The sequence below is a fragment of the Triplophysa rosa genome, linkage group LG4 (genome assembly GCF_024868665.1).
Source record: "Triplophysa rosa linkage group LG4, Trosa_1v2, whole genome shotgun sequence".
NCBI lineage: Eukaryota > Metazoa > Chordata > Actinopteri > Cypriniformes > Nemacheilidae > Triplophysa > Triplophysa rosa.
The window spans coordinates 27882677-27900461 of NC_079893.1; the positions used below are offsets into that span (position 1 = coordinate 27882677).

General features: G+C 35.8%; 1 protein-coding gene across 1 annotated transcript in view; it reads right to left on the reverse strand.

Annotated features, from left to right (window-relative positions):
• Positions 1–17785, reverse strand: part of sorcs3a (sortilin related VPS10 domain containing receptor 3a) — a 187019-nt gene that overhangs the window by 107427 nt on the left and 61807 nt on the right. The window contains 1 exon segment of the mRNA XM_057330922.1: positions 4297–4364. Coding sequence (XP_057186905.1) covers positions 4297–4364 — 68 coding nt within the window.

A 17785-nucleotide genomic window follows, 5' to 3' on the forward strand; every position in this document is an offset into this window, starting at 1 on the left:
GCAATATAACTGTCTGTCTTATCTGATAAGAGTTTGTTGTTTGGCAGCAGAAACAAATGTCAATTCCATAAAGCCACTGACACGGCAAGAAAAAAAACAGCTAGATATTCTTCCCCCCTAATAAGAGATGGCACAAAGCGATTCCTGGGGAAATCGAACATCGCCAAAGTTCTTGTTTTTCCTCTTGCTGAGAGCTAAGTTCCGACTTCTTTAAAAGGTCACGGACATCAGGTGAGTCCTTCACTGAAAGGTCTGACTGGTGCTGAAGGCGCTGACCTGTGAAATATCAAGTCTATATAGGACCCGTCGTCTCCAAAATGATGCAATTTGAAAGTCTGTCAGTGGTCACCCTTGCGTGACCACCATTGGCAATGGTGTCTGAAATGAGGGTAGATGGTCCAGAAGCACCTTCATCTGAGGGGCTTTTATTGAGGCGGAAACTAAATTTAGTGTTGAACCAGCAATACTAGGCAGTGTTAAGTTTCAATCGGGTTATCTCTGGGTTCGCTCAATTACGCAGACTGATATCCAACACACTGATAACCACATTGAGCAGAAGTACAATTTGACTTGTGAAGTAATCTGATGCAAATATTTGCAGTGCAATCTATTCCCATTATCTCGGATATACAGTGGAAAAGAATATGAAGAGTGATCACATATGTGCAGTAAGACAGAGATGACATTAAAAGTAATCTACTTTATATCTATATATACTTAAAAGTATATCTACTTTTTTGGCTCTATTCTCTCTCTCTCTCTCTCTCTCTCTCTCTCTCTCTCTCTACCTACCTACCTACCTATACCCACCCACCCATCTTTCTATCTTCTGTGTCTGTCTGTCTGTCTATATCCATCCATCCATCCATCCATCCATCCATCCATCCATCTATCTACCTATCGTTCTCAAAATAACTATGCAGTAAATGCAGCAACATTGGCTCAACCAATGGTGTTGAGTTTGAGGCGGGGCTATGTGCGTGCCTGACCAATGGAAGGGCATGTTCAGAAACCCCTTTCTACACTTGAAAATGCATGCCACTCTGTTTGATCAAACTTTGTGGCACAAAAATGACATGTTTCAGCTTTAAAAGTTTGAATATTTATAAGCCTGCCACATAAAATTTGACACCGGTAATACATTCTGGCTGTTGTTTCTCTTCTGCATGCTGTTCTCTTTTCTTTCCCTTTGATTAAACTCCAGTCCTCACAATTTCCAGACGTTAAAAGGCTCATTTTGCATCTATTAGAATTATAAATACGAGCCGCTTTCTGTACCGCAGAGATTCCTAATGTTTGCGTGACACGGCGCCACAGAGCTTTGAGCAAAACAAGTATCAGTTCTATTATTGACATCGTTATTTCCTTCACATCCATGCGCACGGGGGGTTCGTCCGCTTTGAATATTATCAGAAAAAATGACTGATCCGGCTGCATTGTTTAAGGTCACGCTGTTCATTAAAACTGACATGCCGTTTCTCCAAGCGAAGCTGGTGCCCTGACCTTTTGCAAAAAGTCAACAGCTGTCTAGTTTTCTGGTGGCGGAACTAAACTTCGCCAATTGCTCATTCGAAATCTACCTCCGTCTTAATTGAACTTTGATCTCAATTAACAATGAAGAAGTGTGGGCCCTTGAGTATTTATTATAGCAAAAAACGCTGCGAGTGACCCAGGCTAAATGCACACGCCGAAAGAAAATAGAGACCGGTTGTGCTTATATTCACTGTTAGTCTGTTTAAAATAGAAAACATGCTGGGTAAAGATTTGTAAAACAAAATCTACAACCTCCAGTTCAGGTCAATGGAGAGAATTCACATGGAAAAACATTGTTAGGTTTTTTATTACACCTAGAAGAAAGTACCTACAGAGCGGTAGACCAGAATCTGCTTGTTGCTGGAGAGAATGTAATAACTCAATGGCTGATTCCTTTCATGTTTTTTGGAACTGTCCAGTTATTCAACCATACTGGTTTGAGATGATCACAGAAATAGAATCAATAATGGGTTTTGAGATTGACCACAGCTTCGAAATATACCAGAAGAATTCATATCTCACGACAAGTACTTTCTCAAAGTATTCCTAATCGACAGTAAAAAAGCTATAACTAAGAAATGGTTGAATAAAGAACCTCCAACAAAAACAGAATGGATAACAATTGTAAGTGATATATGCGATATGGAGAAACTGACATTCTCTTTAAGACTAAGTATGGATAAATTTAACGGGAACTGGTCAAAATGGTTTTTACACAGAATGAATGATGTCACATGAAGAGAAACAATATATTTCGTAATAAGTTGGTTGTGATTGTTTTTTTTCCCAACCCACTCAAATGTTTTTCCATACTTAATTGGGGCAACACTCTTGTGTAATGGTAAAAGATAATTGTAAGGTCTACGCATTCCTACTTGAATACTCACCTGGTGGTTATTCCTTCTACCTGCCTCATATGGTTAATATCTTGCTGCACTCTCTTATTGACACTAATGAATGTAACCCTTATTGTGAACATAATTCCTATGGATTGAAATCATAATACTCCTGATGACATGTCAGTTTCAATTGTTCTGTTTTTTGTATTACTCAATAAAAAATAAAAAAAGTAAAAAAAATAGAAAACACACTTGGTTTGTAGAAAATGTATTGTTATGCCAATACATACTTTCATTGCTTTGGGAACAGTCATTGTGAATTGTGCGGGCAGAGGCAGACCAGACAAAATTAAAGTATTCAGTTTCAACTCATATTCATAAACAAATGTCAGTATATAGAAATCCTAATGTATAGAATTGCATTTGATTATCTTTGATATTATAATAAGATACAGAAAAAAAAGAAACACCGGCAGGTCAACAGTTTCTAATTCAATTATCTTAAATTGCATCATCAATTTCAAAGAAAACATTCAATCTTGCCATTACTATAACACCTGTCATAGCCTGATTTTTCTGTAATATTGGACTAAAAATGAGATAAATCCATGAATAGAAAAAAGCCATCAGTATATCCCGAGAAAACCCATTAACCTTGAAATCCTTCCGCCCTAAAGCGGCTCATGAGCCGAGCGTTGAGCTTGTCATCCCAAATCAAACGTCATCCCGAGCCGTCCGACTTAGGCGCCCCCGTACTGCTTTATTCAATCTAAATTGAAGTTCTCAACTGACCATGCGGAAGGTTGTTTCCTATCAACCTCAATTGCACAATACATTACCAAAACACAGCCGTAAATGAGAATCTAACAAAGCCAATAAGGATTATAAAGGGATGACAAAATAAATTGAATTGAGATGGTGGAGAACTTAAGAGGTAGATGAGTGCCAGGCTGCATGTTGGAAGTCATTTTTCTGCTCTGAATATTAAGAAACAATAAGAAATAAGCTCTGAAGATAGCAGCTACTTTACCATCCATCCAGTAGATGTTAAATTATTTCAACCCGCTCAATTATTTAAGTCAATTTTGTGATACTGATACTGGATTTCAATCAATATGAATCTGTTAAGGCAGCACTTTTCATGCGAGATATTTAATATTGTAAACATGCAGGATAGCATTTGATTTGGAATGAATCAGATCATGAAAAGCTTAACATAAAATACATAAGTATTCTATAATCTAGACATACTGTACATACATACATAAATACACATACATACATATCGTAAAGAAAAAAAGTGAACATGCATTCGGAATATACACATACACATACGTATAGGTATACGTGTACGTATACATTCCGAATGCAAGTTCATTTCGAAAAGTTACCTTACGATCAAAGAACACAGAAGACGTGCTATTAAACTGAGCTGAGATTACTTTACTATTACTGGTAGCTAAAAAGCTTTGTCATTAACAAAATAAACACGCAAGGGGGCGAGAAATATGTAGACATATGACTACTGCTGAATTTTGTGCAAGTCCTGATTCCTCTGAGCCACAGCAACAAAAGAAATCATCCATGCGTTCTGTTGCCTCTTGTGTTTGTAAATGTGACGTCTCTCTTTCTTTTCCAAGCGTTGGAGGGATATCACTATATCAGTCTGAACATTTGTCTCCCAGTAATCTCAGACAAAACAACATCATTACCATGCGGAAAAGAAACAACTGCAAACATCTGAGACTGAGAAACAATGGAAGGGGAAAACTCTAGGAATTAATTTATTACGGCACGTGATGAAAACAAAAGTGGAGTATGTGTGGGCTGGGAGCAGGGACACACGGTGTAATGGAAAACAAGAGAGAGAGCGAGAGAGAGAGAGAGAGAGAGAGAGAGAGAGAGATGGTAGCTTTCATCTCACCTCCATAGAGTGCTTTCTGTTACACTGCCGAGGTGAAAGTCGAACAGTTTGGTGAGAATCAGAATCACCTGTGAACAGAGATATCGAATAAATATTTACTGACATATTTTGTGACAAATCTTATTCAGCTCCATTACATTAATCTTTATTCCTCGCCAAAGTGACCTATGCGAGCTGTTCAGTAATAATACAATACATGTTTCAGAGGTTTTTACAATTTTGGTCTCTCCAACCAAAAATACATGAAAAGAATACACAAATTGTGCAATGACTGTAAGGGACGAGATGAGATTAGACGATGGCACTATGACTGTACTGTGCTAAGAAGTAAATCTTAAGGAGGTGTGTCTTAATGTGTGGCTTCATTTGAATATGACCTCTGAGGCGGCTGTAGGGGAGACCGGAGTAATTGTCATTTTTACGTTTTCCCTTATAACTCAGAGACTACCACAAATCTACATGTCATCTTTGGTATAAGAAACATTTAAATCTGCCAAAAGTAAGAGACTTAATAAAGAGAGATGCTATTAAAACATTCATAGAAACCCAGTGTTGTTAAGGGCAACTGTAACACTTGAAACATGAATGAAATTTTACTTGATTTTCTGTCAGGAATAATGTGTGCCTAAATCACACGTCTTCTGTAGAGTGTCATTAACGGCATTTAATTCTATTGAATACACTATACAGATAAACTGATTTCTCAAAAACAATGTTCAAAGGCTGTAATGTCCCTTACACATGTTAATGATGACATTTTCACAACTTCTGTCGTGTTATAATTGGCCCAAAGCTCACAGCTTTATACATTTAATATAACGACGGCTATTTCCTCTTATACAATAGCTACCAGCAACCAAAGTTATAGTTTAATAAAACTAAAAATATTAAAACATTTCTGTTTATTGAACTCGAAGGAAATATTGACCTAAATATTATTTTAAAAACGTAAACTAAATGAAAATTAAAACTTGTGAGTTTAAGTTGAGGCAATAAAATGAATAACTGAATATAAATAGAACTATATAAATCTAAACTAAACTAAAACTAAAATACATTAATCTTTTATAGCAACATAAAAATAAACAAATAAATAACAACAACAAATAAAATATTAATAATATATATTATAATATATTCTTAATATTTAATATAGTATGTATATAAATGAACAATAAAAGCTAATTAAAAATAATATTAAAAGTTCAACAAAACTGAAAGCAAAACTTTAACTCTGCAGCAACACATTTGACCAAGAAACATAGAGATAGAATAGATATTAATTTGAATTCAAAAGCATCACAACCCTAGACATCTGAAGAACACATATTAAACATCCAACAAATAAAAAAAATAGTGCAATGGTTTTAAGAGCTGCTGAGCCAGCCAATCAGAACGCCAAACACACATTCATGCACATCAGATGCAGAATCACATGTTCAAAATACCGCCACCAAACATGTTTGACATTACAAAATCACTGAGAAATAAAGACCATTGTTTCATCGAGCTTTTTTAATACTGGTTGAAAGACTCTTAAAATCATAAAAGCAATCAATAACTGCAGTGGTATAAATATAAAATAGATGAAAATATATCAGCTGTGGAAGACCATATATTTTTTATCCAATCATCGCAATCGGTTCAAATAATGATATATGTGCTTTGATATATATGATATGCAAATGATATATATTTGAGTTTTGGTATTGAACAAATGTAAGCTTTTTAAATCGGACGCATGTCAGACTACTGTATGTGTTTGGGTTGTTTATGTAATAAAAATGGCATGCTTATCAATGTGACTAATACCAAACAAAATCTTAAGCTGCATTACCTTAACCATAACTTTATATCCTCGCAAATGCAAGGCAGTAGAATATACTGCAACTGACAAACGCACAGCCGTGGATTATCACTCACGGTTGAAAAACACGGTGCCCTGCGTCGACGCCGTACATAACGACGGCTATTTCCTTCTGTCAAATCCTTCTGTATTTCCTGTACAGGACTAGTTAGGCCTCAAATGATGGGCTTCATTTGCATATTCATGTTCTTTTTCCTTTGATAGCATTGCCTAGTGTAAAACAGGCCTCTACCCTGAAGCGGAGCCACAAAAAAACCTGTCACTTTGAGTCATGTTGGTAGTAACAGCTACACTGTGTCTGTTTCAGCAGATAAATTGAAGAAACCAAAAAAAAGGACTGAAATGGCTTTTTCGAACCCTTCTTCCCAACAGAATGAAATCCTCATCCGGCCGGCTCAATGACTTGACAGAGGGAGGTTGAGTGAGAATGCTGTGTTCCAGGACCATGGCTACTCACTTTTCATATGAGAGCAGGTGGCTCGACCCGAGCACAGAGAAAGGCAAGTTGTCGAAATAAGAAATGAATTATGGGAAGAAATTTGGAGTCTTGCCCAAGATGTTAAGTAAAGAAGGAAGGACAAAAGAAAGACAGAAAGCAACAGAGGAGAGAAAATACAGTATGTGTATGTGTGTGAATGAGATTTTTGGTGTCCCTCAGGGTTTCCATTCTTCACTGTGTGAAAGCCCCTGACTGCTCGGCTGCAGTGGGTTTTACACAGGTACACAGCGCAAAGCTTCAACCTCTTAATACCGTTCCGCATTTCATATTTGAGCAGATCAGCAGAAGTCACCTCTTATCACTGTTACTCAGCACAATACACAGGCAACACTCTTAAGAACAACCAGATACAGGCAGTTTCAAAATGAAGCAAAATAAATACGTCTATCCCCTAATACCATTCAACATGACTATAAGAATAGCGTCTATAAGAATCTGCATTAATACACTGTAAAACTTTGCTGTAATTTCGCAGCAGGTTTGCCAGTACCTTACTGTAGATTTAATGTACAATTTTGTTGAAGCATAAACTTACCTAGTTTATATATTTTTCTTTCATAAAACAAGACTACATATCTGGGGTCAATTTTCTTGTTATGTAAATGTATCGTAATTTAAGACGTTTTAAATATTTTTACAGAAAACAAGAGAAAAATGCTTAGGAAGAATGTCATCTTTTTTGCAGTGTTGCTGTGCTGTGCCAGTCTCTTCATGCTCATTTTGAATCTCAAAAGTCAAAATGCTGCAAAAACTACAGCAAAGTTTTACAGTGTATGTTATATAACAAATAATACATACACATCATATAAAGTCACAGAAAACAATTAAGAGACTCCAAAATTACTTTCATTTTTATCTGAATGTACTTTTTTATAGGGATGTGTTCAAGTAAAATGGTCATTTTTGTTTCATTCTGTGAAAAGTATTGTTTTCATTTGCAGAAGATTGAATCAGAACAAACTGGTCAAAAAGACAAAAAAAGTTTGTAGATTTTAAATGAGTTATTATAGATTTGTTTTTATTTTTACTGTAGTTTTATTAATATTTAAAATTAGCATTTATTTATATCAATTTTGCTGCTGTTTGCTTCTTTCGTTGTGTTTTTTATTTTTTTATTTTTCATGTTGCTATGTAGGATTCATTTATTTTTACTTTAGTTTTTGCTTATTTTTCATGCTGCTACATACAATTAATTTATTTTTATTTTAGTTTGAGTTTAGATTTTCTTGTTATTATAATTTAAGTGCCTTAAACTTGTTGCTGAGGCAACATTTACATTTTTCTTTTAGTTTAGTTTAATTTCCAGTATACTTTATAGCCCAGTATTTGATTTGATTTCAATAAACACAAATGTTTTTAAAGTTTTAATTTTAGTAAACAACAATAACTGCAAACACAATACTAATGTTTTCAGATTTTAGGATCAGTTCAAAAATTAATATATGATTTTATCCGTCTTTGCATTTTCAGTGGACTGGAAGGACCCCAATAAATGCAGAAATGAAGATTCAAGGCAAAACTGGAGTGTAATTAAGTTTAATTCACAGTTGCATATTTTTTCCCATTTGTATTCACTTATTTTCATTTTAGTCTGTTATCTGTTTTACTGTATCTGTTTTCTGTGCTTCATAATTCATTCATTCATTCATTCATTCATTCATTCATTCATTCATTCATTCAGAAATTGCAATGTGGCCTTGTGTGTTTATTAAACTATAACATGTGATTGAATTACAGTAAATAAATAGTCTGTGCACTGTATGCTTCTGATCTAAATGTAAAAATTGCCATGTGATTTTTGACAAATTGTGCGGGCCGTATGTTCGTACATTGATAAATGTCTTCAAAATGCTTCAAATCAACTCAACTGCAAAACAAACGTAATCCATTTTGCTTTCAGACTGTCTGTTTTGACGGCTCACCCTGCAGTTAATTCATTTAACCTGTCACATGGTTACTGTGTACAAGTTCAAAGATGACACAAGCAGACGCTACTCCTTCAGCGGCGCTTCTCGCAGCCAAACCCCAATTGACCCGCAATTAATCGAAGAAATGTCAATTATCCATGATTCGGATTATCATCATTGGACTTTAATTAAAGCAACCGTGGCAAACAGAAATATTATTAGCATAACTAAATGTTCCGTGTCCACAAAGACCAATTTAAAGTGTCAAACTCAATTTTGCAATCTGGAGCAGTCTGGCCCTCTTCTAATAAAGGGAGTGACTTCTTTAGAAAATAGCCTTTGTCTCTCTCTAACGGCGGCACTTTTAATTGTGTTCCCTCTCTCTCTTCGACTCCCCCTCTCTTTTGAAGTATTTCGAACGCTTTTATCTCTTGATAGCCGGAGGCTACCGCGGGGTCAACTATACGCCGACCTGTGTGGCCATAAATTAAGCATTGCATTTTAAGTAGGAGAGCGCGAGACCTGTTTATGAGTCACGGAAGTCGAAAAGTTCAGTCAAGATGAGGACCCATAGGTGCGTGCAGATTAAATAAATAACTGCAATTTGCAATACAGTAAAGAGAGAACGAAACACGGCCTGAAAATCTTTTTCAACCAATGTGAATAGAGCGATGCTTAATCTTTAGAAACTGTTCTCCACTTCGGGAGGATAAGTAAATATTATATGAGCCGTTTTTTATTTTCCTTTCATTTTGTATGAGGCTTGTAGATTTTTGTGTAATTTTTCTAGAAGTAAAATGTTTATCTATATTAAGTATATCTCAACATCATGTTTATGAAGTTACGGAAAAATTCAATAAAGCACGCCAGGGAAGGCCGTCGGGACCAAATTATGGTTTGAATCTATTGATCAACTTTGCCGTTCATTTAAAGGGAAATATTAGTTTATTCATTGGTTGAGATTGATGAACATGTTAATTCAAGTACAGTTAACATGTTAATTTTCATGTACAGTTAACATGTTAATTTGTGTAAAAATAAAGCAAATCGAATACGATTATTGAATTTATATCCCCACAATGCTGTAGAAAGAGTCCAATGATGTCATGTCCCAAGTGTCTAAATGCATATTTAAAAAAGAATGCTATTGGGTGCAAATTGTGCACCACAGATACACACTTAATATTCATTAATAGTCATTGCATTGCAAATGAACAGTCATTCAAAATTTGCAGGAGGTTAAAAATACGCACTTTTAATGCTAGGTTAATTTTATGTTGGGTAATTCTGTATCTAACATACCTAGTAGTTCCCACAATAAATGTATGGATGGATGGATCGTAATGTGTGGAAAACTGCATTCAATCAACACATTTTTAGTAAATGCACCTGCAGTTTATTTCTGCACACAGTGAGAGTGCAAACATGCGACGGCTCAAGACGAATCCTCGTGAACGCCCACTAGTGCCCTTTGGCTGACACTTTTACATTGTTCACCATGACAAAACGGGTGTAGAACAGGTTATGTCTTCCTCTGCGGCGGGTAATGGATGAAAAGTTTCAGGGCAACATTATGATGAAGTAGCACTGAAATTGCGGACTCTGAATTGCTCCCTGTGGATTATCCCGAAGTATTAACCTTGATGCGTCAACAGGTTTGACTTGGATGCTGTAACAATAGGGATGTTAAATTACAGCCAAGTAAATCTGGAACATTCAACCTGTTTTCTTCTAGCGAATGGTGACCGTGGCTGTCTCTGCTCTCAATTTACTTTTGTTATAAAGACAAATGCATGTTTGGATATTCTGCCACAGTTTTTTTGTTTCATGCAAGAAATGATGGTGAGTAAATGATGGCGAAATTTGAATTTTTGGGTGAACTTAAGTATGCAAAATAAGAGATAGTTCAACCTCTCGGTGTCGGCATACACACATAACAAACGTGTTGCTATTTAGATGTAGTAACACAGTGATTCAATACAACTCAGTTATATGAATAAAGACAAGCACAAATGGCTATTCATAACACAGCTTAGTTATGTCATTGTGGTTGTTCGCAAAATACAAGGTTTTCTTAACATGGAATACGTTGTGTTATCAACACAAACATTCATCTCTCTCTCTCTCTAATTTATTGTTTTATATGCCTCAGTAAGACATCAGACATTTGCTAGCTTGTGTTATTTCATACAACCTTATTAAAACACCAGGATCCGTTTTAAATGAGTCAAAATATATCCTGGATAAACTATTGAAATCTATTTGTAAAGACTAAAATTAAGTTAAGACCCTCCAATGCTATAGACCCTTCATGACCCAAATGCGGACCAAAACCTACAGGAACCACAAGATCTGGATGTAGACTGATGCAAACCTAACTTAGAGCCTTAAGGGACAGTTTATCCCCCCAAAAAATTCTGTCATCATTTTATCACCCTCAAGATGTTCCAAATCCTATACATGTCTTTGTTCTGACGAACACCGAGAAAGATATTTGGAAGAATACTTGTAACCAGACAGTTCTTGGCCACCATTGGAAAAATGACAATGGTAGTCAAAAGTGCCCCAAAACTGTTTGGTTTCCTACATTCTTCAAAATATCTTTTGTGTTCAACAGAAAAAAGAAAAAGCAATTTTCCCTAGTCGATGGTGGCCAAGAACTGTTTGGTCACAAGCATTCTTCCAAATATCTTTCTCTATGTTCATCAAAACAAAGACATTTATACAGATTTGGAACAACTCGAGGGTGAGTAAATGATGACAGAATTTTCATTTTTTGGGTGAACTGTCCATTTAAGTGTCACGATCGGAGAAGGCAGAACCCAAGCGCTGGCAGTGGTTGAAAAACACAAAACTTGAATAACAAACAAAAGACCCACGATGGGGTAAAACAAAAACTAAACAATACAAACTTCAAAAACAAAGACTTCCCGCGAGGGGGCAAAAACAAGAAGGACCAGAATTAACTAAACAAGGCATTAAACAGGGTCTTGACACGGCAGGGAATAACTAGAACCAAGACATGAGGTAAGTCTACAAACATGCAAAAATACTGAGCAACGAATCAAAACGAAACAGCACAGGACAGCAAACACAACAAGGGAAAATAACAATGGGCAGGTGTGGGTAATGAAAGAACGGCGGGAAGCTAAACGAGGAAACAAGGGGGCGGGGTCAAGAGATGAGACCGGAGAGAGCGCATGGCATGCCAAAACAAACAAAGCCATGTCTCTCTCCACACTAAACATGGGGGTCTGTCATGATCCTGCCACAAGACTAAGAAAAACATGACCAAAAGAGGCAGAATCATGATATTAAGTCTCCAACTTCAAGAACATCACAGGCACCTTTGTGTACAACAAAAGCACATCCACAAAACCATTACCACTTCATAGATATTCATTAGCACTTAACTGATCATTAGCTGCTAATCAGGCCAACAAGAAGGCTCAAATGGAAATCTAAGTTTGCTACGTTGTGAAGGTTTGATTGGAGGGTTCCTATCACCATCTAATTAAGCTACTGCAGTTCAATGCCATGGGCCGTCACACTGTCTCCCTGCACACAAGAGTAAAAAGAACATGTTCGGTTTAAGGTAATGTTCTTATTGCTCAGATCCATTACACTGCAGAGAAATCACACAGATGTTCCTACTGTAGATCACTACATCAGGTGTCACAACAAACAGACAAGTATTTCTAATTAAAATCAATGTGTGATGAGCGCTCAGAATGGAACGGGTAGAGCTTTAATTAAGAGAATCTTTAAAATGTGAACCTCAAGACCCGTCTGTCAAGCACAACCCAACGTATCTACTTATACTTGATAACAACGTTAGTCGGTTAAGAAATGAGAGAAAAGTGGATTGTATTGGGTGATGAGAGAAACGATAAAGTTGATCTGCCGGATCCTAACAAAGTTTTTCTACTCGAGGAAAAAAACGCTCAGTAGTGTCAGGGACGTTGCTTTAAATGTGGAACTTTTCAAGCTGCATGGTAAAGTAGTTAAAGTACAGAAAAGTGTATAAATAAATAAACAAAGAGTTAAACATTATTTAAATAGCTCAATATGCCCCAGCTAACAGGGAACGTTGCCGTAACTTTGGCTAACGTTCTCTAAAGGTTCTCTAAAAAGTTATCAAAAACGTTCTTGCAATAACATTAGTAGAATATTTCCTTAACGTTATCTGCAATTGATAAACGTTCTAAAAACGTTAGCATTACAAACGTTATAATTGCATTGTTAGCGGAACGATCTAAAAACATTAGCATAGAAAACGTTACCATTGTGTTGGTAATGTAACGTTCTTAAAACGTTAGCATTAAAAACGTTATAATTGCAAGGTTAGCAGAACATACTAAAAACATTAGCATTAGTGAAACGTTTTAAAAACGTTAGAATTTCAAACGTTACCATAGCTTTGTTAATGTAATGGTCTAAAAACGTTAGCATTATAAACATTACGTTATAGTAGCATTGTTAGTGGAATGTTCTAAAAACATTATCATCAAACATTATCGTTGCGTTGTTAATGTAACGTTCTAAAAACATTAGAGTTAAAAACATTAACATTGCGTTGTGAGTGAACTGTTCTAAAAACGTTTTGAATAACGTTCTTATAACCAAACAATAACGACAAGATAATAAATAAATACAACATCTAAAAAACTGGACGTTTTGAATGTTCTAAGAATGTCAAACATAAACGTTTTTAAAACTTAATTGAAATGTTACGGGAACATTTTTATAATGTAAAATTGTTAGCTGGGGCACTAAACACGAGTAAATATAAGCATTTAGAGTTTCACTGAAGTGCCTGAAAGTGTCTGAAGTGTCTTTTCAACTGAAACAGGAAGTAAGGGTGGGGCATACAGAGTAGCACCTCCCTCTTTTTAAACCAGCCAATAGTGTTATGTTTACCTCACAGTCTGGAATAAGATGATAAGCTGAAGTTTAGAATGATGATCCATGATCTGTATTGGCAGAGAAGAAAGTTTGGACTTAAATGGATGGGTGGATTGGCACCAGTTTGTTGACTGAATCGATTTATAAGAATGAATCAGATTTTCAATGCTTCATAAAAAATATGCTAAAAAAAACTCACCCAAATTGTTCACCCAAAAATAAAATGTGTCATTATTTATGTACTTTCAAATCATTCAAAACCTGTAAACCTTGCGACTTTTTCAGCAGTGGATCAGGAAAAGAAGATATTTTGAGAAATATCCATACAATGAAAGTCAATGAGGTCCAATGTTGTTCGGTTACCAACATTCTTCAAAATGTCTTCTTAATGTTCCGCAGAAGAGAGTCATACAGGTTTGGAATGACCTGATGACGAGCAACTAATGAAAGAATTTTCATTTTTGAGTGCAATAAAAAGTCCCCAAAACTAAGTAGATGTCTGGATACAAGTGACAAAACAAAACTTTGTTAAACAGAAATGTTTACTTTGACTTCTTTAAATGTTTTTTGCTGATAAATCCATGCTTCTTCAGAACCCGGGGGATGCACAAGATTACATCATACATCTAGTGTCAGAGTTTCATCTTTATAAACATCTTTCGCCTCCAGAGATCATCTCGGCGCTCGTCTTTACTTTTAATCAACAATGTAATTAAAGGCTTCAATCACGCTAATGGCTGCCATTGATTCCCATTATCTGGGATATATATCTACAAAACAGATTGATATGTAATACGCATAGTTGACTCCACTCCTTCAACGCTTCAGTTCTTGAAGGAGCACGTTACTGTGGCAACAAAGCCCCCCACAAAAATATGAGGCTATATCAGTTTCGCACTTTGAGGCAAACAACCATCAGACATTCATTATTATTATTTAAATGTATTTAGCCAGGAGTACAAAAAGAAAGTAAACAGAATCTATAAGAAATGTTCAAAGTTGATCAATTTAACTGCATAGACTGTCTTTGTTTTTGTTTAGCGACCAATGTACGATGCTGCAAATTATTATTGATTTATTTACAGCAGTGCCGTGCTATTTCCAATAAACTAAATTACATTGGTGTGCTGAAATACACAAAAAGTATTGCACTTAAATTCATTCCAAAGTGTTTGTATCATTCTAAGCTGTCAGGTTAGATACTATCATCTCTATCGAGGGCGATTATGCATTCAGCCAAACAATAAACATATTCTTTAAAAAAAAACATGACATGCATGCGCTACTTGGATACTTTGACATTTGCTTTTGTGCGGATCTATTGTATTCTTGAACCTACAATTCTGTTGACACATCCTCCAAAAAGGGAAAATAAACTGCAAAAGCATTTACAGACTAGCGTTAGCTCTCCCTCGTACATCCACTTCCATTTTCCCAGGGTGCATCTGCTTCTCCCTGGCCGCAGCGTCTCAAGCAAGTCGAGTGAATCAAACACTATTTGACTGCTTAGAGAGCAGGCAGCCGGGCTTAGTATGAGACAAAAGTTAAACCCTTTGTGTAAAACCGCATCTCTCTCTTACTCTCTACTACAGAGAGCACCCTGGATCTGTCCAAATCTCTTCAATAAGGTCACTTGAGCTAATTTTATAGCTTTATCTTTATTTAATTTACCTCCCTAAGGTCCACTTGTAATTTTTTTGGTACCAAAACTCTGTCATAAATGATTTCGTTTCGAGCACTTGTCACCCGACTCTGACCTTAACAATTAAACATCCCTTCAGATATTATGCCAAAATATTTCTGTTAAAAGTGTAGCTTTTAGTCCATTCAAATTCTCTCCATAATTGACTATTTATTCCTTTATGACAACCCTCGCATGGTTCTTCCCATGTTTCCTCTTCAATCATAGTATTTCATTCAAATTCCCATTTTCTTTTAATATATTCTGTGTTTTGTGTAATATTAGTTACCAACCTTCTATATAAATGTGAAACATGTTTTTTAGTTGGGAAATTCTTTTCTATAATGTTCACAAAGTATTCTTACATTTTGTTTGGTTCTTGCTGGACCTGATCTTTTTCTTTATGGCTTGTTATCTGGAAATACCTAAACATATCTTTAGAGGGGGTATTAAATTGTTAATAATTGTGAATTATTATTGTGAAAATTGTGAAAATTATTTTAATTCTTTTCCATTAAATAACTGGTTTATTATTCTTAGACCTTTGTCGACCCAGGTTCAACACTGTCCAACATAGATGGAGGAAACTCAGGGTTACCTACTATGGGCATTGGCCCTAGAAATAGATTTTGGTCTTCCAAACATTTTTTATATTTTTTTCCAGATTTTTAAAGTATGTTTTATCCATTCATTATCAATTTTAATTTTAGAACTCTGTTTTATATTTATAAAAGGAGGATGGACAAGGTTGTCCCTTTGATTGCACTTTGTTCTATTTTAACCCAACCTGATTCACTATCGTTTCTAATCCATGCCACGACTGCACAGTTATCGGTAAAAATTGAAACAAAAAAAGGAATCTGCAGGTAACATCTCAATTCTGCCAAATAATGAAAGAGGAAGAATTTCCCATCTTTCTAAATAATTTCTTATTTGTTTTATTAAGTTATTATAATTCGCCTCAAAATGTTGACTCGGATTAGGTGTAAAAATAATTCCTAAATATCTAAACCCTTGCTTAGACCACTAAAATGAAACCTGTTCATTTAACTGGGATGGCCAAACACCCGAAATCATCATTGCTTCAGATTTAGTTTCATTATTTTATATCCTGAAATTAGCCCATATTCATACAAACACTGCATAAGTGGTGGGATGGAATGCAATGGGTTTTCTATGAAAAGCAAATAGTGCGATTTTATGAACCGACTTCCCTTCATCCTCTATTCCTTGAATCCTTGCATTCTGCCTTATAGCTTCCGCTAACGGCTCAATGCTCAACGCAAAGAGGACCGGGCATAATGAGTCCCCCTGTCTTACACCTCTTTCTACACGAAAAATTTTTGAACATTGGCCATTTACCCTAATTCTTGATTTTGAGTCTCTATATAGGATGTTAATCCAAGCCCATTTCTATCAGTGTTTGTTCCAAAAATGTCCAATCAGCTCTATCGAATGCTTTCTCAGCATCAAGGTTGAGAAGCACTACATTTCTTTTATTTTTTGTCGCTATTGATTGTAAGTTTAAGGCCCTCCTCACATTATTAGATCCTTGACGGCCTTGTATAAATCCAGTTTGATCTGGGTTTATTAACTTTTTTGTTTAATTTTGAATTCGTCTAGCCATTATAGATGTTAATATTTTAAAGTCCACACATTAAAGACTAATTGGGCGAGTTTAAATAAATTCGACTGTAAAAGAGTTTAGAAAGTTACGAAAGCTTTCACCGTCCACAAGTCTTGCACAATTTTTTATTCTATCTTTATTTTTATCCAGTCTCGAATGTGGGAAGACAACATTTTGGACCTGATCAGATTCAGAACAATGTTATTTTGAATCTCTTGATACTTAAAGGAATAGTTCACTTTCAAAATGAAAAGTCTGTCATCATTTGAACAATTGAACAACATTTTGAAAAATGTTAGTAACCAAAAACCGTTGGTCCCCATTGACTTCTACTGCATGGACACAAAACCAATCCAAGTCAATGGTTTTCTGTTACCAACATTCTTCAAAATACCTTCTTTTGTGTTCTACAGAAGAAAGAAAGTCATACAGGTTTGAAATGACAAGAGGGTATGTAAATAATGACAGCATTGTCCTTCTGAAGGTGAACTATTCCTAACAAAAAGACATAAAACGTTTGTGTCATATAACGGAATATCTTCTCAATAGTGGGGAAAGAGGTGAAATGTGTGCTTTTATCAAGCATAAAAGCGCAATTCAAGCATATAGCGTTAGTGCTGGCAGGTGAGTCAAGCCCGCATCAGCTGATCCTCATCTACCTATAGAAATATGACAGCTTCCGTTTAAAATTCATTCTGCTAACAGTGTCTTAGGAGCAAATTACCCTCCTCCATCCCCAGCTCCACAACACATTTACAATCAGGTCTCGACTTCTGCAAACATGTTTACCCTGTTTAGTTTAAGGGGGGTATCGCTGCGCTCCCTGCTCTGATTCATGCTGGCTGCATGGATGGTCAGGGAGTTTTTGACCAGAACAGAACCAATCTAAACTGTATTCTAATTGTCAATCATTTTAACGGTAGTGAACCTGACAGAAATTATAACAAAGAATCGTGAGGTAAAAAAAGTGATACAGTTACAGAGTAAACTAACACAAAACAGA